We start from the raw sequence: 26,856 nt of genomic DNA, 5'->3' as shown, positions 1-26,856 counted from the left end.
AGTTTGCAGGTTTAGACACCCTTCCTTGGCTGTGTTGATCCTTGTGACACACTGCAAGGGGGGTTAGACTTTAGACGCTTCGTCCTTGACTGTTGCTGACCTCCGTGTCGCACTTCAGGGAGTAGCTTAGGTTGTACAATTAGACTTTCCATCCCTGGTTGTTGTTGACCACCGAGTCGCACTACAGGGAGGAGTTAGCTATCATGCTTCTTCCTAGTTATTGTTGACCATTGCGTCACACTATTGGAAGATTGGATCTTTAAAAAAATAGATTCCTCGTCTTTGGTTGTTGCTGACCACCGTGTCGCACTGCAGGGACAGGTTTAGGGTTGTCAAATCCATCGTCCTTGGTTGTTGCTGACCATCGTGTCGCACTCCAAGGAAATTGGATTCAATAGATTCCTTGTCTCTGGTTGCTGTTGAACATCGTGTCGCACTGCAGGGAGAGGTTTAGGATTTTTAAATCCATCGTTCTTGGTTGTTGCTGACCATCGCGTCGCAGTACAAGGAGATTGGATTCAATAACTTCCTCCTCTCTGGTTGTTGTTGACCACCGTGTCGCACTGCAGTGAGAGGTTTCGAGTTTTTAAATCCATCATCCTTGGTTGCTACTGACCATCATGTCATACTCCAAGGAGATTGGATTCAATAGATTCCTCGTCTCTGGTTGCTGCTGACCATCGTGTCGCACTGCAGGGAGAGGTTTAGGATTTTTAAATCCATCATTCTTGGTTGTTTCTGACCATCGTGTCGCACTACAAGGAGATTGGATTCAATAACTTCCTCGTCTCTGGTTGTTGCTGACCATCGTGTTGCACTGCAGGGAGAGGTTTCGAGTTTTTAAATCCATCGTTCTTGGTTGTTGCTGACCATCGCGTCGCACTGCAAGGAGATTGGATTTAATGAATTCTTCGTCTTTGGTTGCTACTGACCATGTGTCGCACTGCAAGGCGAAGATATATATTATACATTCTTCAATCCTGAATGCTTTAACCATCGCATCTTTCATTTCTGTTGTTATTATGATTCATGAGATGTTTAGATCTTTCATTACTGGAGGTTATTATTGGCCATGAAATGTTTTTGTTTAGATTATTAACAATCATATATGTCAAATTTTTATCTATTCTGAATTTACCTTACTTATATTTCCTTCATGTATTTTCAAGCTTCAGTCATGGTAGAGACAAAGTTAACGCGTCAGCATCGCAAAATTATTAGTGATGCTCTTATTTTGTCTCTCTATGGAGCTTCAGACGATCATTTGCGACGAGCATTTGATCCACTGCAGGCAAAGTTCGATGATTTTGTGATTGAACTTGTGGAACATTGTTGGTTGAAGCTGTGCAGTGCATTCCCAGTTTCATTTGACCCAACTCTGCGCACTAATGGAGTGATGCATAACATAATAAAGCAATTATTAAGCCAAATCACTAGAAGTTTTGAAAGTATGGTTCATCCAGAGATCAAAACCAAACCTGGAATCAAAGAACGAATGCAGTTTGTAGCACATCTACATTCGGAATTGAAGAGCAAAGATAAGATCTAAGGCTCTTCAAAACGTCCTAGGACACAAGAGGATGTACCTCCTTCATCAGGTGCTCAGTTGTCCCCTGTAAACGTGGATGATACGATGTGTCCTCCTGTCCTACACTTACTTGGGGAGCATTCCATCTTTCACTTGCAAGCACCCCAATTAGGTGAAGGACGTTTTGCAAATGTGAAACAAGTATCAGTGGCTCATCCTCTCTTCAAAGATCCCGTCTATGCGGCGAAGATATACAAAGACCAAATAGGAAGCAAGCCGCCATTGTAGATCGTGCTAGAGGAGGCAACTGCTACAACTGTTCAACATTGTGGCATGATATTGCCCCGTGCTCTTGTTCGGTATAGCAAAAGACCTATGTTGATCTTCAAGCTTTGAAATGGAGGTCATCTTGAGCAGTGGATTCAGGCATGTCATCATGATGGAAGCAAGCCTGCAATCAGAGAGTTCCAACACACATTTGGAATTGTACAACAGTTCACAGACAACATTTTGCCAATATGCAATGCTCTTCTACAGACAATTAAATTTGTGCATAGTCACGAATTTATTCACAATGATCTACACACTAAAAATATTCTACTCCATTTTGGGGAGCGAGGAGTGTATGCTGGCATTGCGCACTGGGGACAAAGTACACCATCAAACACTTTGGCAACATTTCCCAAGCTACCAAATCTCACCCCGCAATGTAGAGCTCAATTTGAGCGAGATTATCCATGGACTGCCCCTGAAAATATCAGCACCAATCCTCCTCTATTCACCAAGGCATCTGATATATATAGTCTCTCCTATATTCTTAGGCGCTTGCTTGCATGTATTCCAAATCCCGCCGAAGTTCTCAAGCGCGAATTTTTGTGCAATGTAAACAAACATCTTGCTAGTGGAAAATCTCCCAAACCATTAGATAGACCTAAGATATGGGATTTAAGCCTTTGTTTGAATGGGAACCATAATGTTGGCTATCATATTGTAACCGAATCTGGCTTGAGACGTATTGATGATTAAACCAGTAATCAACTTTTTTGGCATTAATGGTGTCACGTGTGCAATGTGTGGTGTCACGTGCGCAATGTTTTTAAAGTTCTTCAAGTTGAAGTTTTTAAGTATTTCAAGTTAGATCGCTCAATTCTTTAAACCATCTCTCTTTTTCAAGTGTTAAAACTTGTCTCGCTAAAGTTTATTATTTTGCATTTCAGTTATGGAAGATATTGCTTCTGGGCCAGAACGCACAGCAGCCTAATGATCCTTTGCTTAATCATGCATTGGCTCAACAAATTTACAAAGAGGAAGAGATTCGAGTGGCTCAAGGAGATCTCAGTGCTTTGGCTGCAACCCAACAAGACGAATCAGAACTTCAAGGGAATCCACTGAATTACAGGCAATGCAGACAGTTATGCCCGAATCACTTCGTACGCAACACATTATTTCGAGTCAGTGGAAATGCTAAGGCTTCTGCTCCCTTAAAGGTTTCAGATCTACAACACATTGTCCTCGCACGAAATATCCTTGCAACATTTATCCAAGTGTACAGATCGCCACCAAATAATAATCAAGTGGCAATTTACTTTGTGCAACAATGTTATTGCTACTATGTATTGCGGCTCAAAGTTGATTGGAACGATCATCCCACTACAAGAGGTGTTGGGAAAGGGGCGTCCGAGCCGAGAAGATTCATGCACGGGAAGCTAATCAAGAAGACCCTCCTCGCAAGAGAGGTTACACATATTTTCCCGAAGAAACTGAAGTTATTGAGCAGCTTGCAACCCGAGGCGTGGATTTGGCAACTCAAGGAGAGACCCCAGCCATGTTGCACGCTCATATAGCTGAGCTAGAAAGAAAGTTGGCATGGTATGAGGCAAGGTATGGGTCTGTTAACAAAGAAGAGATGGGCAATGTCGACGCAAGTGATTCAGTTGGTACTTCAAAATTTCGTGTTTCTGATCTCTTTGGAGAACAAGTCCATGATTTAAATTAAATCTCCCAAACAATACATAGCTCTTTTTGTATCTTAAATCTCAAGATTAGTAATTAAACCTCTTTTTGATATGTAAATCTCTGTTTGTTGGAACAAATAGACGTGACAGATGTTGTTGCAATTATGTAAGTTATGTTCTCTCTACTACCCTCTTTTTAACAATGAGAGAGAGAGAGAAGGTATGGATTGTAAAGCTAAACTCCACATAATTTTCGCATTGCAAAATTAATTGAGAATATAGTACAAACTTTACAGCTCATCCGTCCCCTCAATCACAGGCACCATGTCATCAATTTGTTCGACATCTGAACATTCCGGATCAATATCTTCCGAGTCCCATTCCATTTCATCATCAGAGTTGAGCTCATTTGCAACTGCTTCGTGTGTTTGGAAGCGCCCAAAGCTTTCTTCTGTGGCACATGTGGCCAACTTCACAGGCTTATGCATAAGTTGCATGTTATAAAAGACATACACCAAGTCCGTAGCTCTTTTAGGACTTAATCGATTTCGTTTTTTAGTATGCACGAAAGCGAATGAAGATTAGTTTCTTTCACAGCTACCACTTGAGGTGGCAACAGAAAATACTCTCACAGCCACATGTTGAAGTTCCACTTTTTCTCCACCGTACTCTTTCCACCAAACTGGTGCGCTCATCGTCTTGATAGCATCTATATGCCAAGGATCCCCAAACGTTCCCTCTCTACTAGTGTATGCCGTCTTCTGTTTGTATGCCACCTGTCCATCCACATTGCCTACTAGTTGAGCACACACTTTCTTGAAATCACTAATCACTTTATTGTTTGAAGATTGCTCATGCATCTGGAACTTGGGATCCAAGACAAAACCTGCTCCATGTAAAGGAGTATGCAACTACTCCCATCGTCTTTTGACAAATGTCATCATCATGGCTTTCTCTTTTCCTACATAAGATGTACTATCTTTTAACTTGCGAGTGGCTTCATGCATGTATGAGTAAACCCGTCCAAAGATAGAGGCTTATTTGTCCACTAATCGTATTAGATGAGTGAAAGGTTCTATCTATTTTGTCTACATTTCTCCAAAAAACATGAGAGTTTACAAGCTGATATCATTTGGCAGCAACAGGTTCATACTTGGGATATTTATCAAGCCAAATGTCCCATCTTCTATCTGCCACTGTTTCAACAAGGGCTGCTTTTAGCTGTTGCAATGTGGAGAGAACGTAATATGCTGTCGCAAAGCGGGTTGCACAAAAAATCTGTAAATTTTTTGTTGGCGACTTTGTTCTAAAAAAAGCGTAAGAAAATGAATGCTCTCTTATAAACTTCACCAAGTGGTTTGCATCTAGAAGAGTTTGCTTAATAGAAGGAACTTTTCCAAAGTCCTTTAAGAGAAAATTCAAAGTGAGCAGCATATGGAACCCATGTAATCTCTGGATACTTTGCTTCAATTGCTTTTCCAGCTGCTTTGTAGTTAGATGCATTATCTGTGACAATGGCTGTCACATATTTAGGTCCCCCTGTTCTTCTAATCAAACACTCATAAACACCAGCAAGATATCCACTAGTTTTTTCTTTCAGGGATGTATCGATCGCTTCAAGAAAGATGGCACCTCTTGGACAAATCAACATCACATTAATCAATGGTTTCTTTTGGCAATTTGTCCAACCATCTAGAGCAATTGTGCATCCATGCGCCGGTACAAAATCAAGAGTTGTGCGCTGTAAAATATTCTCTGATGTTGTTTTTACTTTATCTAAATATTCTGTACGCATCTTATTATAATCAGGAACCACAAAACCCTTCTTCGCCGTTCTCATTAAAGCATCTTTGAAGATAGGATTTTGAATGACATTAAAAGGAATTCCACATGCAACAAATGCTTGAGTCCACTTAAGATGGAGTTCAAGCGTCCATTGTTTCCCAAATGCCTATTTTGCAAAGTAGGATCACTTGGTGCAAATTCTCCTCCAGTCCATGCTTCACTTCGGCTTATGTTAGTAGTAGAGTTTCCGGTAGGATTAGAGCTACAATTCCCAGCAAAGGATGAACGGCACCCTCCTTGACTTGTTCCTTGACCTGTAGTAGGGGTCGAGTGAGGGTTTTGATCATTCTCGAGCGTCATCTCGATGTCCCTAGCCATAGATGGAGCCATCATTTTGGGACCTCCCTTTTTTTTGCCCTCAAGAATTCTCTTTGCCTTGAGCGCCCACTCAAGAAATTTTCAGCAATACCTCTTGGGGGGTATTTGCAAGCTAACAAGTTTCCAAGGATTTTGAAAACATGTTCTTTTATCCTGTGAGCATTTCCACTAAAATTATGGCCACAGGTCTTACACCTAAGCTTTGATGTATTCTTCCCACTGACCAATTCATCTACGTAGTTCCACTCGTATCCTTTCACCATCTTCTTCAGACCTGCAAACTCAAACAGAACTAGCTACTAAACGCACATCTAAAATCAAACTCTAATACCATTTACATTACTCTATTCATCAATGTTTTCAACTTCTTTAAATTATAAATACCCAAAATAATTTTTTAAGTGTGAGCTTTCACTTTACAGATAAATAAATCGCTTAATCTATCTCAATAACTTCCAAGTGTGAGTAAACTCTACACAAAGCAAGATATCTTTAAAAAACCTATCTAAATTGCCTCCAAGTGTGAGTGTAACTCTACACGTGGCAAGCAATCAAAATTCACTACTCTGTAAATCTCTTCTAGGTGTGAGAATACCTCTACACAAAGAGAGAGATTATTATTTAATCTACCTAAATTGTCTGTAGTGTGAGTATTACTTTACACATGACAGTCAATCATTAGATAAATCTAACGTAAGTTACTTCCAGGTGTGAACATAGTTCAACACACAACAAGTAACTCTTAATTTTAACTATTTAACTAAAGTTACTTCTAAGTGTGAACATAGTTCAACACAAAGCAAATAACCGCTAACTTTAACTACCTTGAATCACCTCCAAGTGTGAGTTTCCTCTACACAAATCAAGTAATCATTAACTATCTTACTTAACTTACCTGTCAGTGTAAGATATACTTCACACAGAGCAGGTAACTCAAAACTCCAAAGCCTATAAAAATAAATATATACAAGCTCTAAATTTTCACTAGAAAAAATATGTATATTTAAACTAACATTTTTATATTTTTCTTCGTGTTGTAAGGCTCACCTATAGGTGAGATGAGGGAAGAGAGATCAATTGAGCAAAACAGTCCGTTTCAGCGTATATAAACAAATTTATTTCGATCTAAATAATATTTCAACCGAAGTATGATTTTGATCAAACTAATATTTCAATCGAATTACTAATAAATTATACGATACGGTGTTTTTGATGATATGGCACCGTATAATACGACCGAATAATAATGGGTGTCGTATAATACGTCCGTTTAAGGCATATTATATGTACACCATATAACGTACAATGCAACTTAGCACACAGTCCTCCTCCTCGTCATTCCGAAAGAGAAGAGAGGAAACAAAGGAAGAAAAGGTCTAGGAAGAGGTCACCCTCTTCTCCTTCATCTTCACCTTCCTCCTCTTCCGATGAAAGCTATGGATATTCTCCTAGAGAATACAATAGGGGAGGACATCACAAATCATTCCCTGCATGGAGAAGTTCCCAAAAGTTAAAGAAGTTCAAGGAGGGAGGAAAGAGTATCTCTTTCCTCACTTATGATGGCACCTTTGGTGCTACCGACAAAGTGTTGGCATTCATCCAGCAATTTGATGCGGCCTTTGGAGACGAAGGCTTTACAGAGTCCTCCAAGCTATACCATATAGCTATGCACTTTCAAAAATCAGCTCTTCAATGGTGGGCTAGCCTTCGTGGCAACGGCGAAGCCCCAAAGGCATGGAAAACTCTACGAGTTTCCATCATGAAGCAATTCCTTGCAAGCGATCCAAAGGACAAAGTGCTTACCAAATGGTGCAACTTGAAGCTTCTCTCTCTTGAGTCTATCCACAAGTATGTAGACAATTTTTGGGGTTTACATCTCAAGGCTACTGTCTTTCAAAAGATAGACTTTGCCGAGCAAGGACAACAATTCTGTGCAGGATTACCTGAAGAGATGGCCAAATACATCAACTCTCAACAGCCTGGTACTATTAGCGAAGTAATCCATCACACCATGGTTGCTTCACGTATCAATTTCCATCAAGAGGCTGGATGTAATGTCAAACCCATGGACAACAAAGGAAAAAATGATTCAAAGGGGAAGACCAATGCTCAAAATTCTTCCCAAGGCACTTCCAACAACAACAACAACAACAATCGGTCCAAGGAGAAGGGAGTCTACAAAGGTAAAAACAAACTCTCTCCTGAAGAGCTTGAAGCTTTTTGCAAGGATCATAAGTGTTTCAAGTGTGGGGAGCAAGGACACGGCTATCGTTCTTTCCCCAAGAAGAATACTCGCAATGAGACTCCTAGGGCTTCCACCATCGAAGCTCCAAAAGAGGATACTCATTGCAAAGTCTCATCCCTCTCCTATGCTTGGGGAAAGGTAAGAGAGCATGATGCATTCATCTTGTTTGACCCTGGCTCTACTCACAACTTCATATCAACAGAGTTGGCCACCAAATTGGGCATTCAAGCTTTCGACATGGGAGATATGGTAACTGCTGATGCAGCTTTCAAGGGACAACAAGTCTTTGTTACTCCATTGATTGGGAAGTTGAGGCTTCATGTCCAAAGCTATGTCGACAAAGAAGACTTCTTCATCTCTCCTCTCCAACATGAGGATGTTATCCTAGGGGCACCATGGTTTGATCACATGGCTACCAATATGAAGTTCCCTAAAAGGAGAATTTACTTCACTTACAGGGGAAGGAATATGTATATAGATTCTAGTGAGCGTGGTCGCACTATTCCACTTGTAAATTCTCCTGGTTTTGATAAATCAATGAAGAACTCAGTTTCTACGTATATGATTTTTGTCAAAGAGTCTCCAAAAGATCCTAATGTTTCATCAAATGTAAATGGTAGGAATCAAGAAGAGTTAGACTTGTCTTAAAAGGATTCCAATATGTGTTCATCGATGATATCCCTATGGACTTACCTCCAAAACGAGGGGATGATGACCATCGCATTGAGCTCCTTCTTGGAAGCTCACCACCTAACAAGCCTCCTTATCGAGTCTCACAAGCTCAACAAGAGGAGATCATGAGGCAAGTACAGGAACTGGTAGACAAAGGGATGGTGAGGCCTAGTTCCTCTCCCTTTTGTTCTCCAGTCCTTTTAGTGCAAAACAAAGATGGTACATACCGCATGTGTGTGTCACTATCAAAAACAGATTTCCTGTGCCTCGGGTAGAAGATCTATTTGATAAGCTACAAGGTCTACCTACTTCAGTACGATTGACCTTAAGAGTGGCTATCATCAAATAAGGATAGTAGATGAAGATATCTTAAAGACTGTGTTTCGCACTACGTTTGGTCTTTGTGAATATCTAGTCATGCCTTTTGGTTTGACTAATGCATCGGCTACATTCAATCGTATAATGGAGAAAATTTTTAGACCGTACCGCAAATTCACTGGAGTGTTCTTTGATGATATCGTAATTTACTTCAAGTCTTTGGAGGAACATAAGCAACATCTCCAAGTGATTTTTCAAGCATTGAGGAAGAATAAACTTTTTCTCAACCAAAAGAAAAATTTCTCCTTCAAGAGATTCAATACTTAGGTCATATTATCTCTCAAGATGGTATCCGTATGGATAATCGAAATTAGAGGTAATAAAAGCATGGCCTAACCCAAGGAATCTACATGAGCTAAGAAGATTTATTGGTATGTGCGCATACTATAGATGCTTCATAGAAAAATTCTCCCAAGTAGCAGGACCACTACATAACTTAACTAAGAAGAACATTAAGTATGTATGGACTGCTAAGGATAAAAATTCTTTTGAGAAACTCAAGGAGATGCTTACCTCTCAACCAGTCCTCATGCTTCTCGATCTCTCAAAACCATTTGAGGTCCAATGTGATGCTTGTGGTGATTGCCTTGGAGCCGTTTTGTTTCAAGAAGGGCATGTCATAGCATATGAGAGCTGACGACTCAATACTAATGAACGAGTCTTGGGCATTTATGAGAAAGAGCTTTTAGCTATTCTACATGCCCTAGACACATGGAAGCACTACCTATTGGGGACTCCATTTATTCTGCGAACCAACCACCAAAGTCACAAGTATTTCATGACGCAAACCAAGCTCTCCAACAAACAAATGAGGTGGGCAAATTTTATTTCGCAATTTAATTTTCATATTGCTCACATTGCTGGTAAGCACAATCAAGTGGCTGATGCACTTTCACGACGACCAAAAGTTAATGCAGTGTCTATTGCTACTCACAATGACCTATCTTTTATGATAGTTGAGTATGCTAATGACCCTGACTTTAGAGACATAATGTCAGCCCTTGCTTTGGGGAAGAAAGAGTAACCATTCACCTTGCAGGATGGTTATCTTCCCCACAGCAATACGCTATGTGTTACCCATTCCCATTGTGAGAAAGTTATGTATGCATCCCATGCTCCTCCCTATGTGGGGCATAGAGGTATTCAACCTACTCTTCGAGGAGTAGAGATGTATTTCTATTGGCCTACCATGAAAGTGGACATACAAGAGTATGTTTCAAAATGCGTAGTATGCCAAAAGACCAAATATGATAGAGGGAAGCAACCTGGATACTCCAGCCATTGCCTATCCCAAATTCACCATGGCATATCCATGGATTTCATATGTGGATTAACCAAGTCTATCCATGGGAATACGGGAATATCCATGGATTTCATATGTGGATTAACCAAGTCTATCCATGGGAATACGGGAATATGGACAATAGTCGACAGGTCTAGCAAACAAGCACACTTTATTCCTGTCAAAAAGACTATTAAGGCACACCAAATGGCAACTCTCTTCATATCACAGATTTTCAAACACCATGGATTACCCACATCCATTGTGTCAGATAGAGATCCTAGAATGACCATTAATTTTTGGAAAGGTCTCTTTGAAAATCTAGGAACAAGATTGAACTTCTCTTCGGCCTATCACCCACAAACAGATGGCCAAAGTGAGATAGCTAATCTTACGATACTTGATCTACTAAAGACTTATGTTACACAAGTAGATCAACGCTCACAATGGAAAAAGTATTTACCACTTGTAGAGTATGCTTACAATAATAGTGTACATACTTCTATGGGAAAGGCGCCTTTTGAGATCATTGAGGGAAGACCTAAAAGTCCCTTGCTACTCAAAGTACATGGGAAGATCTTCACCGCCGATGAGTATAGCCGTGACCTACAAGAATCCTTCGGCATGAAGACAAGGTACTAAGACATGGGAAGATTATCCGACGTTATCTTATTAAGTTTAAAAATTATCCTTTTGAAGATGCTAGATGGATGCAAGGAATACAGCTTAAGGATAGTATGAACCTTGTTAATGCTTACAATGCTACATTAGAGTAAAGAAATGTACAAATTTCTTTTAAATGACTCATGTTTTTGTCTTATAAAACTAATTCTCTTTTTATTGTCCACCAATTTAAATAGTATGCATGCTTAGAATCATGTTTGTGACAACGACGTCTCTCAAACACCAAGTAGAAATTGTCACTTTACTTTGGGAGAATAAAATAGACTAAAGAGTAGACATGCTCGCGGCGGAAGCTATGTCTCCAAAGCACCAAATGGATCAGTCATCCATCCTGGAAAGATGTCGTAGGGTAAAAAGGGATCCTCTACCCGCTAAGTAAAATTAACTAATAACTACGACTTTATCTCTTCTACCTCATAGTCGAGGACGACTATGATTTCAAGAGAGATGTAATGTCATAAAATCTAATATCTAACCAACCCAAATGATTTGCTCATATTAAACTGATCACTTAATGTGGGAGAATAAAAGGGAACAAGGGTTAAGATGTAGATGTGCTTATAGATCTATTTCAGCACGAGGCCAATGGTAAAGGGGGCCAAATGAGAAAAGGTCTATCAAAGAGCAAGGTTAACCAATGGAGCAAAAGACCTTAGTTGTCTTCATTAAAGCCTACAAAGGTAAGTGTTAAAATCCTTAAGACATAATCTTTAATTTGTACTCTTTAGTCACTAACGTCCAAGCAGGCAAGGGGGCACCTTGCTTAAGCTAGGGTTGTGCTTAAGCAGGGGGCCTGCCTACTTACCAAGATGAAGTATCTTGCTACAAAGAGGGGGGCGAGCTCTACAAAGGAGAGATGTCTGTAGTAAGTATGCACCTCACCAAGGACCCATACTCTTATGAAAGGAAAGGGGCCACATGTCAAGTGTAGAGGCACATTGCTCAAGCAGGCAAGGGGGCAGCTTGCTTAAGCAAGGGGGGTGCTAGCTTAACCTCACAAGAGGGAAAGAAGGATACTACTCAAGAGACTACACATCTTGTCCCAAAGGGAGTCAAGCTCTCATTGGCTAGAGGGCTACATGGTCCAATAAGCTTCAAGGAAAGCCTAGGGAAGGGGGTCGACCTAGCTCGCTCGCTCTCTCTCTCTCTCTCTCTCTCTCTCTCTCTCTCTCTCTCTCATTTGAGCATGCCACGAGCTCTCTCACTCTCATTCTTCCCTTCACACACTCTTGTGAAGCAAGGATTCCATCTCCTTCTCTAAGCTTGAGAAGTTGAGTGCCTACTACCACAAGCTCTTGGCTATGGATGCAAATCCACACAAGAGAATGCTTATGCTTGCTTATCAATATCTCTAATCTCCATTAACACTATGCTAAGCTATGCTACAAGATCTATGAGTGATTATGTGCAAGGGGTTATTGCTTTCTCGTAGAGCTACTTCTCTCTGTTCTTCCTCACTCCCTGCCAGCTCTCCTCACCTTTCATGGTGTTTGAGGTCTTGGGATTGAGGTGGGCATTTTCCAAGTTCATGCTAATCATGTTTATTGTTGTTATACTTGGTGAGTGAAGCTTACCATCTTCATCTCATCAAGAAGGTCTCAAGGAACACAAACAGTTGTATTGTAAACAAGTCTTCCGTCATGGAAGAATCTATAATACAAATGCCTATTGAAGAGGGGACCAGCTCCAACTAATCCGGTCCTCTATTGATGTCAATTTCTCTAAACTCTCACTCTCTTTTACAAGCATTGCTCATGCCATGTTAATGAAGTAATGTGTTAGTGTTGCTCTCTCCATCCAAGCACTTTCTTTCTCAAGCCACATCTACACACAAAGAAATGCTCAAGGAAATGCTCAATATGTTATTCACTTTCCGCTCCAACTCAAGTTAAAAGGCTAATTCCATTACACGTCATCTTATTATATTGTACAAAAATGAATCTAAAGACTAAGACTGAATCGTTTTTGTACAACTCTTTATCTAGTTATTTAAAGCAAGTCGTCTTTTGAACATTATGTTCTTTTGTGTATATGTATTAATTTTAATACATTCACACATACGCGCGCACACACAAAGTGAGTAATTTTTGTACAAAAATGGATCTAAAGACTATGACTGAATCGTTTTTGTAAAACTCTCTATCTAGTTATTTAAAGCAAGTTGTCTTTTGAACATTATGTTCTTTTGTGTATATGTATTAAGTTTAATACATTAACACACACATGCGTACGCGCACACAAAGTGAGTAATTTTTCAGCTGCTTAAAATCTTGATTAACCAATATGATTAGTGGCTCATGGGTTTGATGCACAAGAGCATAATTTTACTTGATTAGTCTCACATTTCACTAGAGGAAGTGACTTATACTAAACCAATTAGGCCCAAATGGATCGACAATTAGTAAATCAAAATAGCATTCATGGTAATTAAGACAGTACTTAATGACAAAACCGATAACTAACTAACAAACTACTACTTAAGAGCACTTCTTGTAAGTACCTTCAAATATAGAAGGCGGTTACCAGAAGCGCTCTTAAGTAGAGCTCAAAGGGGTAATACAACTAAATAGTACAAGCATGTGAGAGTTGAAGAAGCTCACAACCTACAAAGGGGGGGGAGTGGACCCATGAAGTTAGGGGGCTCTTTTGGGATGATGTACACCTCATTTGGCATGACTAACTGCCACATAGGATTTGATTGCACAAGAGGTGCTACACATGGAGACTATAACAAGATACAAAATAGAACTTAGAAAGACTGGTTGGTGCCATGGGAAAAAGCCCCAACACCAAAAAGGAAATGTATGGTTGGATTTGTGTTACATTTAACCTTGCACTTCACCATGACATGCTTCATGAGCATACCACTAATCATGAAGCATGTCATGTTGATGTACACTCGGAAGAAAAAAATTCCAAAACTTTTCTCAAGCCATATTGCTGTTAAGCAAGGTGCCTACTTTTATCAACTCTCTTTAGGCTATGCATTGATGAGCTGAATCACATTTCTTGAGTACAAGAAGGAATTGAATAAGTTCATATTGGTAATGTTGTGATCATGCTTTTGCTACATGAAGTTGCAGAAAAGCTCACGACCGTCCTTTGAAAACTTGCATAGTGGTTGGGTGGTGATTGCCTCAAAGATGAAGGTTATACTTGTGATAAGTCTCAACAAGAAGAAACCAAGAATTGTTTAAAATTAAGAGCCACCTAAAGTAGTAAAATATTTCAACCAATCACTAATAGCATGAATATGCTATGCATCACCTTGAAGCTGGGAAGAGAGCCTACTGTGCATTTGAAATCATGTGTGAGCAAAGGGGTATCAAATGTTGGATTTCTTTGACACATGGGAGATTCCCGTACTTCTAGATGGGGTTGAAGTGTGAGGTGGTAGCATTAGTGTTTCTACTTAGAACCAATTCAAAATGTTCAAATGTGTTTCTTACATATGACATGCTCCTTCTCCTTGAGTTAATTACTTCACATTGAGGTTATGGGCATGGAGAGAGTGTTGGAGTGGATGTGAATAAAGAACAAGAAAGTGAAATAACCTAACGGGCAGATTGGCAATCCCAATTCTTTATGGAGTTATCAGGTCTTGAGTTCGGATAGATTTTTGAGGTCTCTTAGGATTGCTCCGACGACGTTAAGATCTCTCTCTCTCTCTCTCTCTCGCTCTCTCTCTCTCTCTCTCTACTATTATCCTTTCCAGGTCCGTTCTCTTTACAAAACAATTTCGGATTTTGATGTAATCAAAAGGAACAAATGTATATGCACTCAAATGGCTTCATTTTTGAAGCCTGCTGCAAACGAAGCCCCCAGGTTCAACAAGCAAGGACTTATGCAGGCTTTGCTACCATCTCAAATCTTTGCCTCTTTGGCCACAAGAGTTTCGTAAGTGTTCCGATTGGGGGGCTGTCGTGATGCCCATATTCCAAAAAGCCCCTTTTTACCTAGCTGCATACCTTGTCTCCTCTAGCTGTGGAGAGCTTGCCAAAGAATTAGACTCATAACGACTGCGTTTTGATGGCCTCGGTGCACATTTGTCATAGCAAATCTGAAAGCCTTTCATTTTTCTATGTGCGCTAGAATGAACTCACAAAGTCCGTGCTGCACTAGACCATCGTTGTATCCACATCTTGGGTTCCCTAAGAGAGACTTTCTCATGAAATACAGTTGGTGATGGCGAGTCCTGGTCTTGGCAATGTTTTCTCCTGGGCAGAGAAAGTACCTGTGTGCTTTTCTCTTTGTAATCCTCATAAGATTCTGAAGAGCTGTCACTGCCTTCATTAAATTCTTTCATGCACTCACAAGCATACAACATGTGATCAGCCCAATTGTGCCACGGACCATAAACATGTCTCGACTCCTCTGCCTGCGACATAATTGGCAAGGTTGAATTACTATGCTTCCCAAAAATATTCAATATAATAGTTCTGTATGAAAAACTTCACCTTTCCAAAAATGCTTCAAAATAAAAGCTTTATATGAAAAACTTCATCATCAGTATACGGAATGCATCTCTAAGAATTCAAAAGCTCAGCATTGCAATACTCACACTACACACCACGTAAAAAACATCCTGCTGAAACTACTACCTTTGTGTCCTTGTCGCCGTAATGTGGCTCTCCTTCGCAAAGTACGGGTATGCCTGCAATCCACCCAACACCTAAATAAAGTTCCAAGACAAGCAAGTGTACTTCACAACAGCTTCACATTAACTGTTGCATAAGGAATACCTCTCAATAAGCTGTTATATTCCTGTTTGCCTGGTGTGTGTGCGGCATCTGTATCCACATCCTCGCCAATTCTGTGATATGAAGCCTGGTAAGCGGGCTCGAAAGTTAGATATTCCACACCGGGCTCATACTCGATGCTCTCTGCTGCTCTGCTCACTTTTGAAGGGCGCAATATGCTCAATGTCGACACCCTTGCCAACTGAAGGGTGGCCAACAGAAGAAGCTGGCCCACAATGTCGTGCATGCTTATGCTGTAATAGCCTGGCCTTTTGCTCAGAAAATATGTCATCAAATTGAACCGAATGCTTTTCCTGTACATTACTCCATCTTCGTGGCAGGTCCTTAGCGCGACGGAAAGAGCTTTTACCCACAAAGACATTCACCCCACTGTTTTGAGGATCTGATCTCCATGTGGTGCTACTCTAGGAACCATGCGGCAAAAGTTCAAGTTTCTGCTGTGCAGGTTTGTACAAGTTTCTGCCTCTGGTGGGCCCCCATGTGCTTGCAATATCAAGACCACCAGTCGATCTATCAGAAGCTTTAGACGTGTTGCCAGTGAACAAGTGCTGCTCTTCACTTGAAAACTTTGTGCATTGAAGCACATCGTGGAGCTTCCCTTTCTCTGTGAAATGGGATTTTCCTTCCACATTCTTGGAGTAGCTTGGAAGTAGAGCTGCCACTGTTGGCAAAACCCTGAGAGCAAGACACATTTCCGGCTGCATCATGAGCCCGGATGCCTCCACATGATTTGAATTCCTGCTGGCCGCGAATTTCGGAGTTGCATCCCACAACTCGGAATTTTGCTGCGCCACAATTGCACCATGTGGCCTGCAATGCAGACCTTGCTTACTAAACCTACTGTTTTCATACATGGGTAGATCGTTTGCTTGATGTGGAACGTTTTCATCTGTTTCCGCATCCACATACATATAGTTCAAGAAATTGCTATCCATCAGCCCTGACCTGGGAGCCAAGCGTCGGATCCACGAAGAGTTTAAATACGACAAAGAAGCCTTTACATGTTTTCTCCACACACATGAGCTCAGACAGTTGGAAGACCAAACCCTGCAATTGTCATGGATTGAAGCCCTGCAATGCTGAAACAAATGTCACGTTCAAACGCTCCCTTTGGCTCTTGCAAGTTGAAAAGATCGCTGCTGTACTCAGGAGGTGTTACATCCATCTCTGATGATTTGTGAGGGCGCTGGCAAATGCTAGGCATTGGGTATCCTGCATCAAACTCTTGTGCGCCTGGGAAGTGGAAAGAGCTCATCTTTAAGAAGAGTATGAGAAGAAACTCATGCTTCTGCTCACACACGAGCAAGATGTGCTAATGGTAGAGAGGAGCATCACCCAGAAAAGGGTAGAGCCCTAGCAAAGAGCTTTCAAGAAGGAAAGGGTAGACCAACTTGGACAAAAGGTTGCGCTACCTACATACAAATGCATTGAAAATCGATTAATCTTGCAATTTGGGGAACGCAGGTGAATGTACAAAGGGATCTTGCTCTCTTGTGCTCTGCGCACGTTTGCTAACTGAGGGCCACTTGTATAGACAATCACCCGATTCACCCCCGAAGGCTGACCCTGGCTGAGATGCAAAGAGGGCAAAGCCAGGAAGGCACAGGATTCTACGCATTGATTTCCGGCACAATATCTTTGGTCTGGTAGCGTACGAGGGCGAAGCTCCACTGATGTAGAAGCGTAGAGATGTCGTATATCCAATGCACCAGATACTGAGCAGTATCGGCACTACCCACAATCTTGACAAAATGCGATGCGCTACACGAGCCAGTTGAGATATGTCACGCCCGGTGTTAGAAAAAAACCGGGGTATAGTGTATTTTAACCGGCTGAAATTATAAAATCCCGATTATAAAGTTTTAGTGTAATTACTAAGTTTTAGTGTAATTACTGGCAAAAGCTTCAAATTCTGACCTAAAAACTAGGAGAATTTCAAGTTTCCCCTTATTTTGATCGGTTAAGAAAAATGTATTTTTCTAGCCTTGGACTAGCGCTCATTTTTTGGCCCGCTAAAGGCCTTAGTATCTATATGGAGGAAGGTCGTTCAAATTTGTTTGCTTGACATGTGTCCCTTTAAAAGTTGAAGAGAAAGAAAGCATTTTCTTTCATATGCTATTTTCCAAAGCTGCTGTCATTTTTTTGGCATGTTGAAAGAGACTAAAGAACAAAAGATTAAAGAGGCTCCTTAGGAGTTTGATCCATATATGATGTGAAGTATTGATTCAATTTAATTTATTTATACTTTCACTTGTAAATAGTCCATTTATTTAAAGACTTCACCAAGATGCATTTTATTAATATATTTAAATTGCTTTATTATTCTCTATGCTTATTAAATTTTTTTTATGATAACATTAAATTTTTTTTTAGTTTTTAATGTGTTTTTTATTTTAATGCTTTTATTTTTAAATTTTAATTTTCTAAATAACAATGTGTAACTAATATATGACCCGCATGTTGTTGTGGTGGCCAAGAGAAAACCTATCTTTTTGGCATCCACGTTAAGTATCTACTTTTTTTAATATCAAGATCCCACACCCTTCTCCCCATGACGACATGGCTAACGCTTTAGTACCATCCATGGAGTAGATAACCTCCATCAATCCCCACAACCCTCTCTCCCCATGTTTTGAGTTCAAGTCTTATCAGTTCAAGCTTAGAGGTCTCTTTGGAATGCTTTTTTGACATTAAGAGATTCCCCTCTTCTTCTTTTCTCTCTCAATGTCTCATGGAATCTCTCTCTCTCTCTCTCTCTCTCTCTCTCTCTCTCTCCAAGAGGGTAGCACACAATATGATGCATCAGCCCATGCCAAGAGTGCATGGTTGGTGTCGAGAGTGCAGGGCTCAGCTCCTCGTGTAGCATGGATGGCCCATGTGAGCAACAACCAGACTCACATAGGAGAGAGCACAGTGTCTGGATGAAGTTCTTGCATGAGCTATTGCTCTTTCCAATCCAAATGAATGCCATGTGCGTCTCTCGCTCTGCCCCAAAGACACACCGTGTACACACACACACACACACATTCACACACACATGCACATGCTTCTACTGACGTGTTGCCATGTTTGCAGCCTCTCTCTCTCTCTCTCTCTCTCTCTCTCTCTCTCTCTCTCTCTAACAAATTAAATTCTTAACTTTATGCCAAACTTGCTTGTGTTTTCATTGGTTTTAGTAAGATGTACACCATTAGTAGGCAATGAAGCCCAATCAAACTGATGGTTTTTCAACCATGACCAAATGTTTACCTCAAAAAATTGAAGCATAATGTGCTTGTCGCTTCTTCCTTTGCTCTAAGCACGGAAGTGTCCTCTTTGTGTTGCCTCTCAGTCTCATCAATATCATCTACATCATCCTCCTCTTCATAGCTAGGGTTTGAATTGTGTGTATTTGCAGATAGTTGCAATCTGGCAAGCTGCATGTACACATGTATTTCCATGCCATCAAAGTGTACAACATGTCCATTGTTGAGATTTGCCGAATGATTCTGCATGGGATTGTTGTGATGATCATGCCTCATGTTTTTGTGGAGCACACACCTTTCTGCATCTCTCCTTGTCCTGCATCGATGCAAGAGTCATGGTTGTGGGTAGCTGTCCTAATATCCAGGTTCTCGCCATTGCTGCCAGTTCCATTGCTAGTTCCATGGTTGTAAGCAACAGATCCATTGTCTTGCCAAAAAGGACTTCCTCCATTTTGAGCGAGGAAGCTACCACTGCTGAGGGTCATTCCCTTCGCTAGTGTTTGGCAGGCAGTGAGGACATCCGGTGCATTGAATGTGTATAAACCATCTGAGGGGCCCTCGTTGCTCTCAGAGGAGTCGAAGAGATGATCGACCGACAACTGAAAATAGCATGCGTATGTTGAAACAGGCAGAGCCATCGCTAACGCAGCAATGCTCTCTCTCTCTCTCTCTCTCTCTCTCTCTCTCTCTCTCTCTCTCTCTCTCTCTCTCTCTCTCTCTCTCTCTCTCTCTCTCTCTCTCTCAATAATGGACCAGACACTCTATTACATCCATCAACATTGTATCAGTTTGGTCTCATAGGTCATCTTGGCCGTTTAATATAACATTTCATTTCAGTTCTCTCTCTCTCTCTCTCTCTCTCTCTCTCTCTCTCTCTCTCTCTCTCTCTCTCTCTCTCTCTCTCTCTCTCTCTCTCCTCTCTCTCTCTCTCTCTCTCTCAACAGTGGCCTAGACGCTCTATGAGATCTACCATTGTAATAGTTTGGTCTCATAGGTCATTTTGGCCTTTAAACCATTTAATGTAACATTTCATTTCTCTCTCTCTCTCTCTCTCTCTCTCTCTCTCTCTCTCTCTCTCTCTCTCTCTCTCTCTCTCTCTCTCTCTCTCTCCTCTCTCTCTCTCTCTCTCTCTCTCTCTCTCTCACACACACACACACACACACACACACACACACAAAGCAATGGCCCAGACACTCTATTAGATCCACCAGAATTGTACCAGTTTGGTCTAATAGGCCACTTAAGACGTTTAATATATTATTTCATTTCATTCTGCTCTCGTCGGACTCCTCTCTCTAACACAGACTTCGCGAGAGGCAGTAGACCACACACGCACCACAACGTACCTGGAGCTGTTGCACGCCAACATGCTACGCAAGACAGGAGCTCCCATAGGGTGGAACCTCGCGCAAGACAGCAGCACGCCCTCGCACATACACACACACACACACACACACACACAGCGCAGAGCAGTAGCAGTGCTCTCTCTCTCTCTCTCTCTCTCTCTCTCTCTCTCTCTCTCTCTCTCTCTCTCTCTCTCTCTCTCTCTCTCTCTCTCTCTCTCTCTCTCTCTCTCTCCAAGAGGGTAGCACACAATATGATGCATCAGCCCATGCCAAGAGTGCATGGTTGGTGTCGAGAGTGCAGGGCTCAGCTCCTCGTGTAGCATGGATGGCCCATGTGAGCAACAACCAGACTCACATAGGAGAGAGCACAGTGTCTGGATGAAGTTCTTGCATGAGCTATTGCTCTTTCCAATCCAAATGAATGCCATGTGCGTCTCTCGCTCTGCCCCAAAGACACACCGTGTACACACACACACACACATTCACACACACATGCACATGCTTCTACTGACGTGTTGCCATGTTTGCAGCCTCTCTCTCTCTCTCTCTCTCTCTCTCTCTCTCTCTCTCTCTCTCTCTCTCTCTCTCTCTCTCTCTCTCTCTAACAAATTAAATTCTTAACTTTATGCCAAACTTGCTTGTGTTTTCATTGGTTTTAGTAAGATGTACACCATTAGTAGGCAATGAAGCCCAATCAAACTGATGGTTTTTCAACCATGACCAAATGTTTACCTCAAAAAATTGAAGCATAATGTGCTTGTCGCTTCTTCCTTTGCTCTAAGCACGGAAGTGTCCTCTTTGTGTTGCCTCTCAGTCTCATCAATATCATCTACATCATCCTCCTCTTCATAGCTAGGGTTTGAATTGTGTGTATTTGCAGATAGTTGCAATCTGGCAAGCTGCATGTACACATGTATTTCCATGCCATCAAAGTGTACAACATGTCCATTGTTGAGATTTGCCGAATGATTCTGCATGGGATTGTTGTGACGATCATGCCTCATGTTTTTGTGGAGCACACACCTTTCTGCATCTCTCCTTGTCCTGCATCGATGCAAGAGTCATGGTTGTGGGTAGCTGTCCTAATATCCAGGTTCTCGCCATTGCTGCCAGTTCCATTGCTAGTTCCATGGTTGTAAGCAACAGATCCATTGTCTTGCCAAAAAGGACTTCCTCCATTTTGAGCGAGGAAGCTACCACTGCTGAGGGTCATTCCCTTCGCTAGTGTTTGGCAGGCAGTGAGGACATCCGGTGCATTGAATGTGTATAAACCATCTGAGGGGCCCTCGTTGCTCTCAGAGGAGTCGAAGAGATGATCGACCGACAACTGAAAATAGCATGCGTATGTTGAAACAGGCAGAGCCATCGCTAACGCAGCAATGCTCTCTCTCTCTCTCTCTCTCTCTCTCTCTCTCTCTCCTCTCTCTCTCTCTCTCTCTCTCTCTCTCTCTCTCTCTCTCTCTCTCTCTCTCTCTCTCTCTCTCTCTCTCTCTCTCTCTCTCTCTCTCTCTCTCTCTCAATAATGGACCAGACACTCTATTACATCCATCAACATTGTATCAGTTTGGTCTCATAGGTCATCTTGGCCGTTTAATATAACATTTCATTTCAGTTCTCTCTCTCTCTCTCTCTCTCTCTCTCTCTCTCTCTCTCTCTCTCTCTCTCTCTCTCTCTCTCTCTCTCTCTCTCTCTCTCTCTCTCTCTCTCTCTCTCAACAGTGGCCTAGACGCTCTATGAGATCTACCATTGTAATAGTTTGGTCTCATAGGTCATTTTGGCCTTTAAACCATTTAATGTAACATTTCATTTCTCTCTCTCTCTCTCTCTCTCTCTCTCTCTCTCTCTCTCTCTCTCTCTCTCTCTCTCTCTCTCTCTCTCTCTCTCTCTCTCTCACACACACACACACACACACACACACACACACACACAAAGCAATGGCCCAGACACTCTATTAGATCCACCAGAATTGTACCAGTTTGGTCTAATAGGCCACTTAAGACGTTTAATATATTATTTCATTTCATTCTGCTCTCGTCGGACTCCTCTCTCTAACACAGACTTCACGAGAGGCAGTAGACCACACACGCACCACAACGTACCTGGAGTTGTTGCACGCCAACATGCTACGCAAGACAGGAGCTCCCATAGGGTGGAACCTCGCGCAAGACAGCAGCACGCCCTCGCACATACACACACACACACACACACACACACACACACACACAGCGCAGAGCAGTAGCAGTGCTCTCTCTCTCTCTCTCTCTCTCTCTCTCTCTCTCTCTCTCTCTCTCTCTCTCTCTCTCTCTCTCTCTCTCTCTCCAAGAGGGTAGCACACAATATGATGCATCAGCCCATGCCAAGAGTGCATGGTTGGTGTCGAGAGTGCAGGGCTCAGCTCCTCGTGTAGCATGGATGGCCCATGTGAACAACAACCAGACTCACATAGGAGAGAGCACAGTGTCTGGATGAAGTTCTTGCATGAGCTATTGCTCTTTCCAATCCAAATGAATGCCATGTGCGTCTCTCGCTCTGCCCCAAAGACACACCGTGTACACACACACACACACATTCACACACACATGCACATGCTTCTACTGACGTGTTGCCATGTTTGCAGCCTCTCTCTCTCTCTCTCTCTCTCTCTCTCTCTCTCTCTCTCTCCTCTCTCTCTCTCTCTCTCTCTCTCTCTCTAACAAATTAAATTCTTAACTTTATGCCAAACTTGCTTGTGTTTTCATTGGTTTTAGTAAGATGTACACCATTAGTAGGCAATGAAGCCCAATCAAACTGATGGTTTTTCAACCATGACCAAATGTTTACCTCAAAAAATTGAAGCATAATGTGCTTGTCGCTTCTTCCTTTGCTCTAAGCACGGAAGTGTCCTCTTTGTGTTGCCTCTCAGTCTCATCAATATCATCTACATCATCCTCCTCTTCATAGCTAGGGTTTGAATTGTGTGTATTTGCAGATAGTTGCAATCTGGCAAGCTGCATGTACACATGTATTTCCATGCCATCAAAGTGTACAACATGTCCATTGTTGAGATTTGCCGAATGATTCTGCATGGGATTGTTGTGACGATCATGCCTCATGTTTTTGTGGAGCACACACCTTTCTGCATCTCTCCTTGTCCTGCATCGATGCAAGAGTCATGGTTGTGGGTAGCTGTCCTAATATCCAGGTTCTCGCCATTGCTGCCAGTTCCATTGCTAGTTCCATGGTTGTAAGCAACAGATCCATTGTCTTGCCAAAAAGGACTTCCTCCATTTTGAGCGAGGAAGCTACCACTGCTGAGGGTCATTCCCTTCGCTAGTGTTTGGCAGGCAGTGAGGACATCCGGTGCATTGAATGTGTATAAACCATCTGAGGGGCCCTCGTTGCTCTCAGAGGAGTCGAAGAGATGATCGACCGACAACTGAAAATAGCATGCGTATGTTGAAACAGGCAGAGCCATCGCTAACGCAGCAATGCTCTCTCTCTCTCTCTCTCTCTCTCTCTCTCTCTCTCTCTCTCTCTCTCTCTCTCTCTCTCTCTCTCTCTCTCTCTCTCTCTCTCTCTCAATAATGGACCAGACACTCTATTACATCCATCAACATTGTATCAATTTGGTCTCATAGGTCATCTTGGCCGTTTAATATAACACTTCATTTCAGTTCTCTCTCTCTCTCTCTCTCTCTCTCTCTCTCTCTCTCTCTCTCTCTCTCTCTCTCTCTCTCTCTCTCTCTCTCTCTCTCTCTCTCTCTCTCTCAACAGTGGCCTAGACGCTCTATGAGATCTACCATTGTAATAGTTTGGTCTCATAGGTCATTTTGGCCTTTTAAACCATTTAATGTAACATTTCATTTCTCTCTCTCTCTCTCTCTCTCTCTCTCTCTCTCTCTCTCTCTCTCTCTCTCTCTCTCTCTCTCTCTCTCTCTCTCTCTCTCTCTCTCTCACACACACACACACACACACACACACACACACACACACACACACACACAAAGCAATGGCCCAGACACTCTATTAGATCCACCAGAATTGTACCAGTTTGGTCTAATAGGCCACTTAAGACGTTTAATATATTATTTCATTTCATTCTGCTCTCGTCGGACTCCTCTCTCTAACACAGACTTCGTGAGAGGCAGTAGACCACACACGCACCACAACGTACCTGGAGTTGTTGCACGCCAACATGCTACGCAAGACAGGAGCTCCCATAGGGTGGAACCTCGCGCAAGACAGCAGCACGCCCTCGCACATACACACACACACACACACACACACACACAGCGCAGAGCAGTAGCAGTGCTCTCTCTCTCTCTCTCTCTCTCTCTCTCTCTCTCTCTCTCTCTCTCTCTCTCTCTCTCTCTCTCTCTCTCTCTCTCTCTCTCTCTCTCTCTCTCTCTCTCTCTCTCCAAGAGGGTAGCACACAATATGATGCATCAGCCCATGCCAAGAGTGCATGGTTGGTGTCGAGAGTGCAGGGCTCAGCTCCTCGTGTAGCATGGATGGCCCATGTGAGCAACAACCAGACTCACATAGGAGAGAGCACAGTGTCTGGATGAAGTTCTTGCATGAGCTATTGCTCTTTCCAATCCAAATGAATGCCATGTGCGTCTCTCGCTCTGCCCCAAAGACACACCGTGTACACACACACACACACACATTCACACACACATGCACATGCTTCTACTGACGTGTTGCCATGTTTGCAGCCTCTCTCTCTCTCTCTCTCTCTCTCTAACAAATTAAATTCTTAACTTTATGCCAAACTTGCTTGTGTTTTCATTGGTTTTAGTAAGATGTACACCATTAGTAGGCAATGAAGCCCAATCAAACTGATGGTTTTTCAACCATGACCAAATGTTTACCTCAAAAAATTGAAGCATAATGTGCTTGTCGCTTCTTCCTTTGCTCTAAGCACGGAAGTGTCCTCTTTGTGTTGCCTCTCAGTCTCATCAATATCATCTACATCATCCTCCTCTTCATAGCTAGGGTTTGAATTGTGTGTATTTGCAGATAGTTGCAATCTGGCAAGCTGCATGTACACATGTATTTCCATGCCATCAAAGTGTACAACATGTCCATTGTTGAGATTTGCCGAATGATTCTGCATGGGATTGTTGTGACGATCATGCCTCATGTTTTTGTGGAGCACACACCTTTCTGCATCTCTCCTTGTCCTACATCGATGCAAGAGTCATGGTTGTGGGTAGCTGTCCTAATATCCAGGTTCTCGCCATTGCTGCCAGTTCCATTGCTAGTTCCATGGTTGTAAGCAACAGATCCATTGTCTTGCCAAAAAGGACTTCCTCCATTTTGAGCGAGGAAGCTACCACTGCTGAGGGTCATTCCCTTCGCTAGTGTTTGGCAGGCAGTGAGGACATCCGGTGCATTGAATGTGTATAAACCATCTGAGGGGCCCTCGTTGCTCTCAGAGGAGTCGAAGAGATGATCGACCGACAACTGAAAATAGCATGCGTATGTTGAAACAGGCAGAGCCATCGCTAACGCAGCAATGCTCTCTCTCTCTCTCTCTCTCTCTCTCTCTCTCTCTCTCTCTCTCTCTCTCTCTCTCTCTCTCTCCTCTCTCTCTCTCTCTCTCTCAATAATGGACCAGACACTCTATTACATCCATCAACATTGTATCAGTTTGGTCTCATAGGTCATCTTGGCCGTTTAAAATAACATTTCATTTCAGTTCTCTCTCTCTCTCTCTCTCTCTCTCTCTCTCTCTCTCTCTCTCTCTCTCTCTCAACAGCTCTCTCTCTCTCTCTCTCTCTCTCTCAACAGTGGCCTAGACGCTCTATGAGATCTACCATTGTAATAGTTTGGTCTCATAGGTCATTTTGGCCTTTTAAACCATTTAATGTAACATTTCATTTCTCTCTCTCTCTCTCTCTCTCTCTCTCTCTCTCTCTCTCTCTCACACACACACACACACACACACACACACACACACACACAAAGCAATGGCCCAGACACTCTATTAGATCCACCAGCATTGTACCAGTTTGGTCTAATAGGCCACTTAAGACGTTTAATATATTATTTCATTTCATTCTACTCTCGTCAGACTCCTCTCTCTAACACAGACTTCGCGAGAGGCAGTAGACCACACACGCACCACAACGTACCTGGAGCTGTTGCACACCAACATGCTACGCAAGACAGGAGCTCCCATAGGGTGGAACCTCGCGCAAGACAGCAGCACGCCCTCGCACATACACACACACACACACAGAGAGCAGAGCAGTAGTAGTGCTCTCTCTCTCTCTCTCTCTCTCTCTCTCTCTCTCTCTCTCTCTCTCTCTCTCTTTGAATTGTTCCTACGATGTCGTCTCTCTCTCTCTCTCTCTCTCTCTCTCTCTCTCTCTCTCTCTCTCTCTCTCTTTGGCCAAGCTTCAAGAGGGGCCGCATTCTTCGACGCGTGGCAACTCTTGAAATTTTTTTAAACTCCATGATAAAGTAGTATAGATGTGCACCTTTCACCTTATTAATTAAGTGGAGCTTTTTTTTAATAAATGAACCAGTTGAGATTATGGTTGGGTTCATGAGAGCCGATGAAAGGCATGCAAAAAGGAATGTGCCTTCACCATGGAGGTTGTCCATTGGC

The 26,856-nt window shown here is 42.3% G+C and overlaps 1 protein-coding gene and 4 pseudogenes across 1 annotated transcript; all 5 read right to left on the bottom strand.

Annotated features, from left to right (window-relative positions):
* Nucleotides 1–14,295: 14,295 nt before the first annotated feature.
* LOC147453680 (uncharacterized) lies at nucleotides 14,296–16,028 on the bottom strand. Its single transcript, XM_086517177.1, has 3 exons — nucleotides 15,650–16,028; nucleotides 15,509–15,561; nucleotides 14,296–15,285 (listed from the first exon to the last, which is right to left on the bottom strand). Exons 1-3 carry the CDS (start codon nucleotides 16,026–16,028, stop codon nucleotides 15,007–15,009), a joined length of 711 nt encoding a protein of 236 aa, XP_086373303.1. The 3' UTR covers nucleotides 14,296–15,006.
* A 2,884-nt stretch (nucleotides 16,029–18,912) lies between these two features.
* LOC147453679 (uncharacterized) lies at nucleotides 18,913–19,550 on the bottom strand (annotated as a pseudogene).
* A 1,436-nt stretch (nucleotides 19,551–20,986) lies between these two features.
* On the bottom strand, nucleotides 20,987–21,624 carry LOC147453678 (uncharacterized; annotated as a pseudogene).
* Nucleotides 21,625–23,074: 1,450 nt separating this feature from the next.
* LOC147453677 (uncharacterized) lies at nucleotides 23,075–23,712 on the bottom strand (annotated as a pseudogene).
* Nucleotides 23,713–25,107: 1,395 nt separating this feature from the next.
* On the bottom strand, nucleotides 25,108–25,745 carry LOC147453676 (uncharacterized; annotated as a pseudogene).
* Nucleotides 25,746–26,856: the final 1,111 nt, after the last annotated feature.

This window comes from Adiantum capillus-veneris, chromosome 7 (genome assembly GCF_014529385.1).
Source record: "Adiantum capillus-veneris isolate H3 chromosome 7, ASM1452938v2, whole genome shotgun sequence".
In the NCBI taxonomy this organism is placed as follows: domain Eukaryota; kingdom Viridiplantae; phylum Streptophyta; class Polypodiopsida; order Polypodiales; family Pteridaceae; genus Adiantum; species Adiantum capillus-veneris.
The sequence above is the reverse complement of the archived record's forward strand: the minus strand, read 5'-3'. Positions and strand labels throughout refer to the sequence as shown.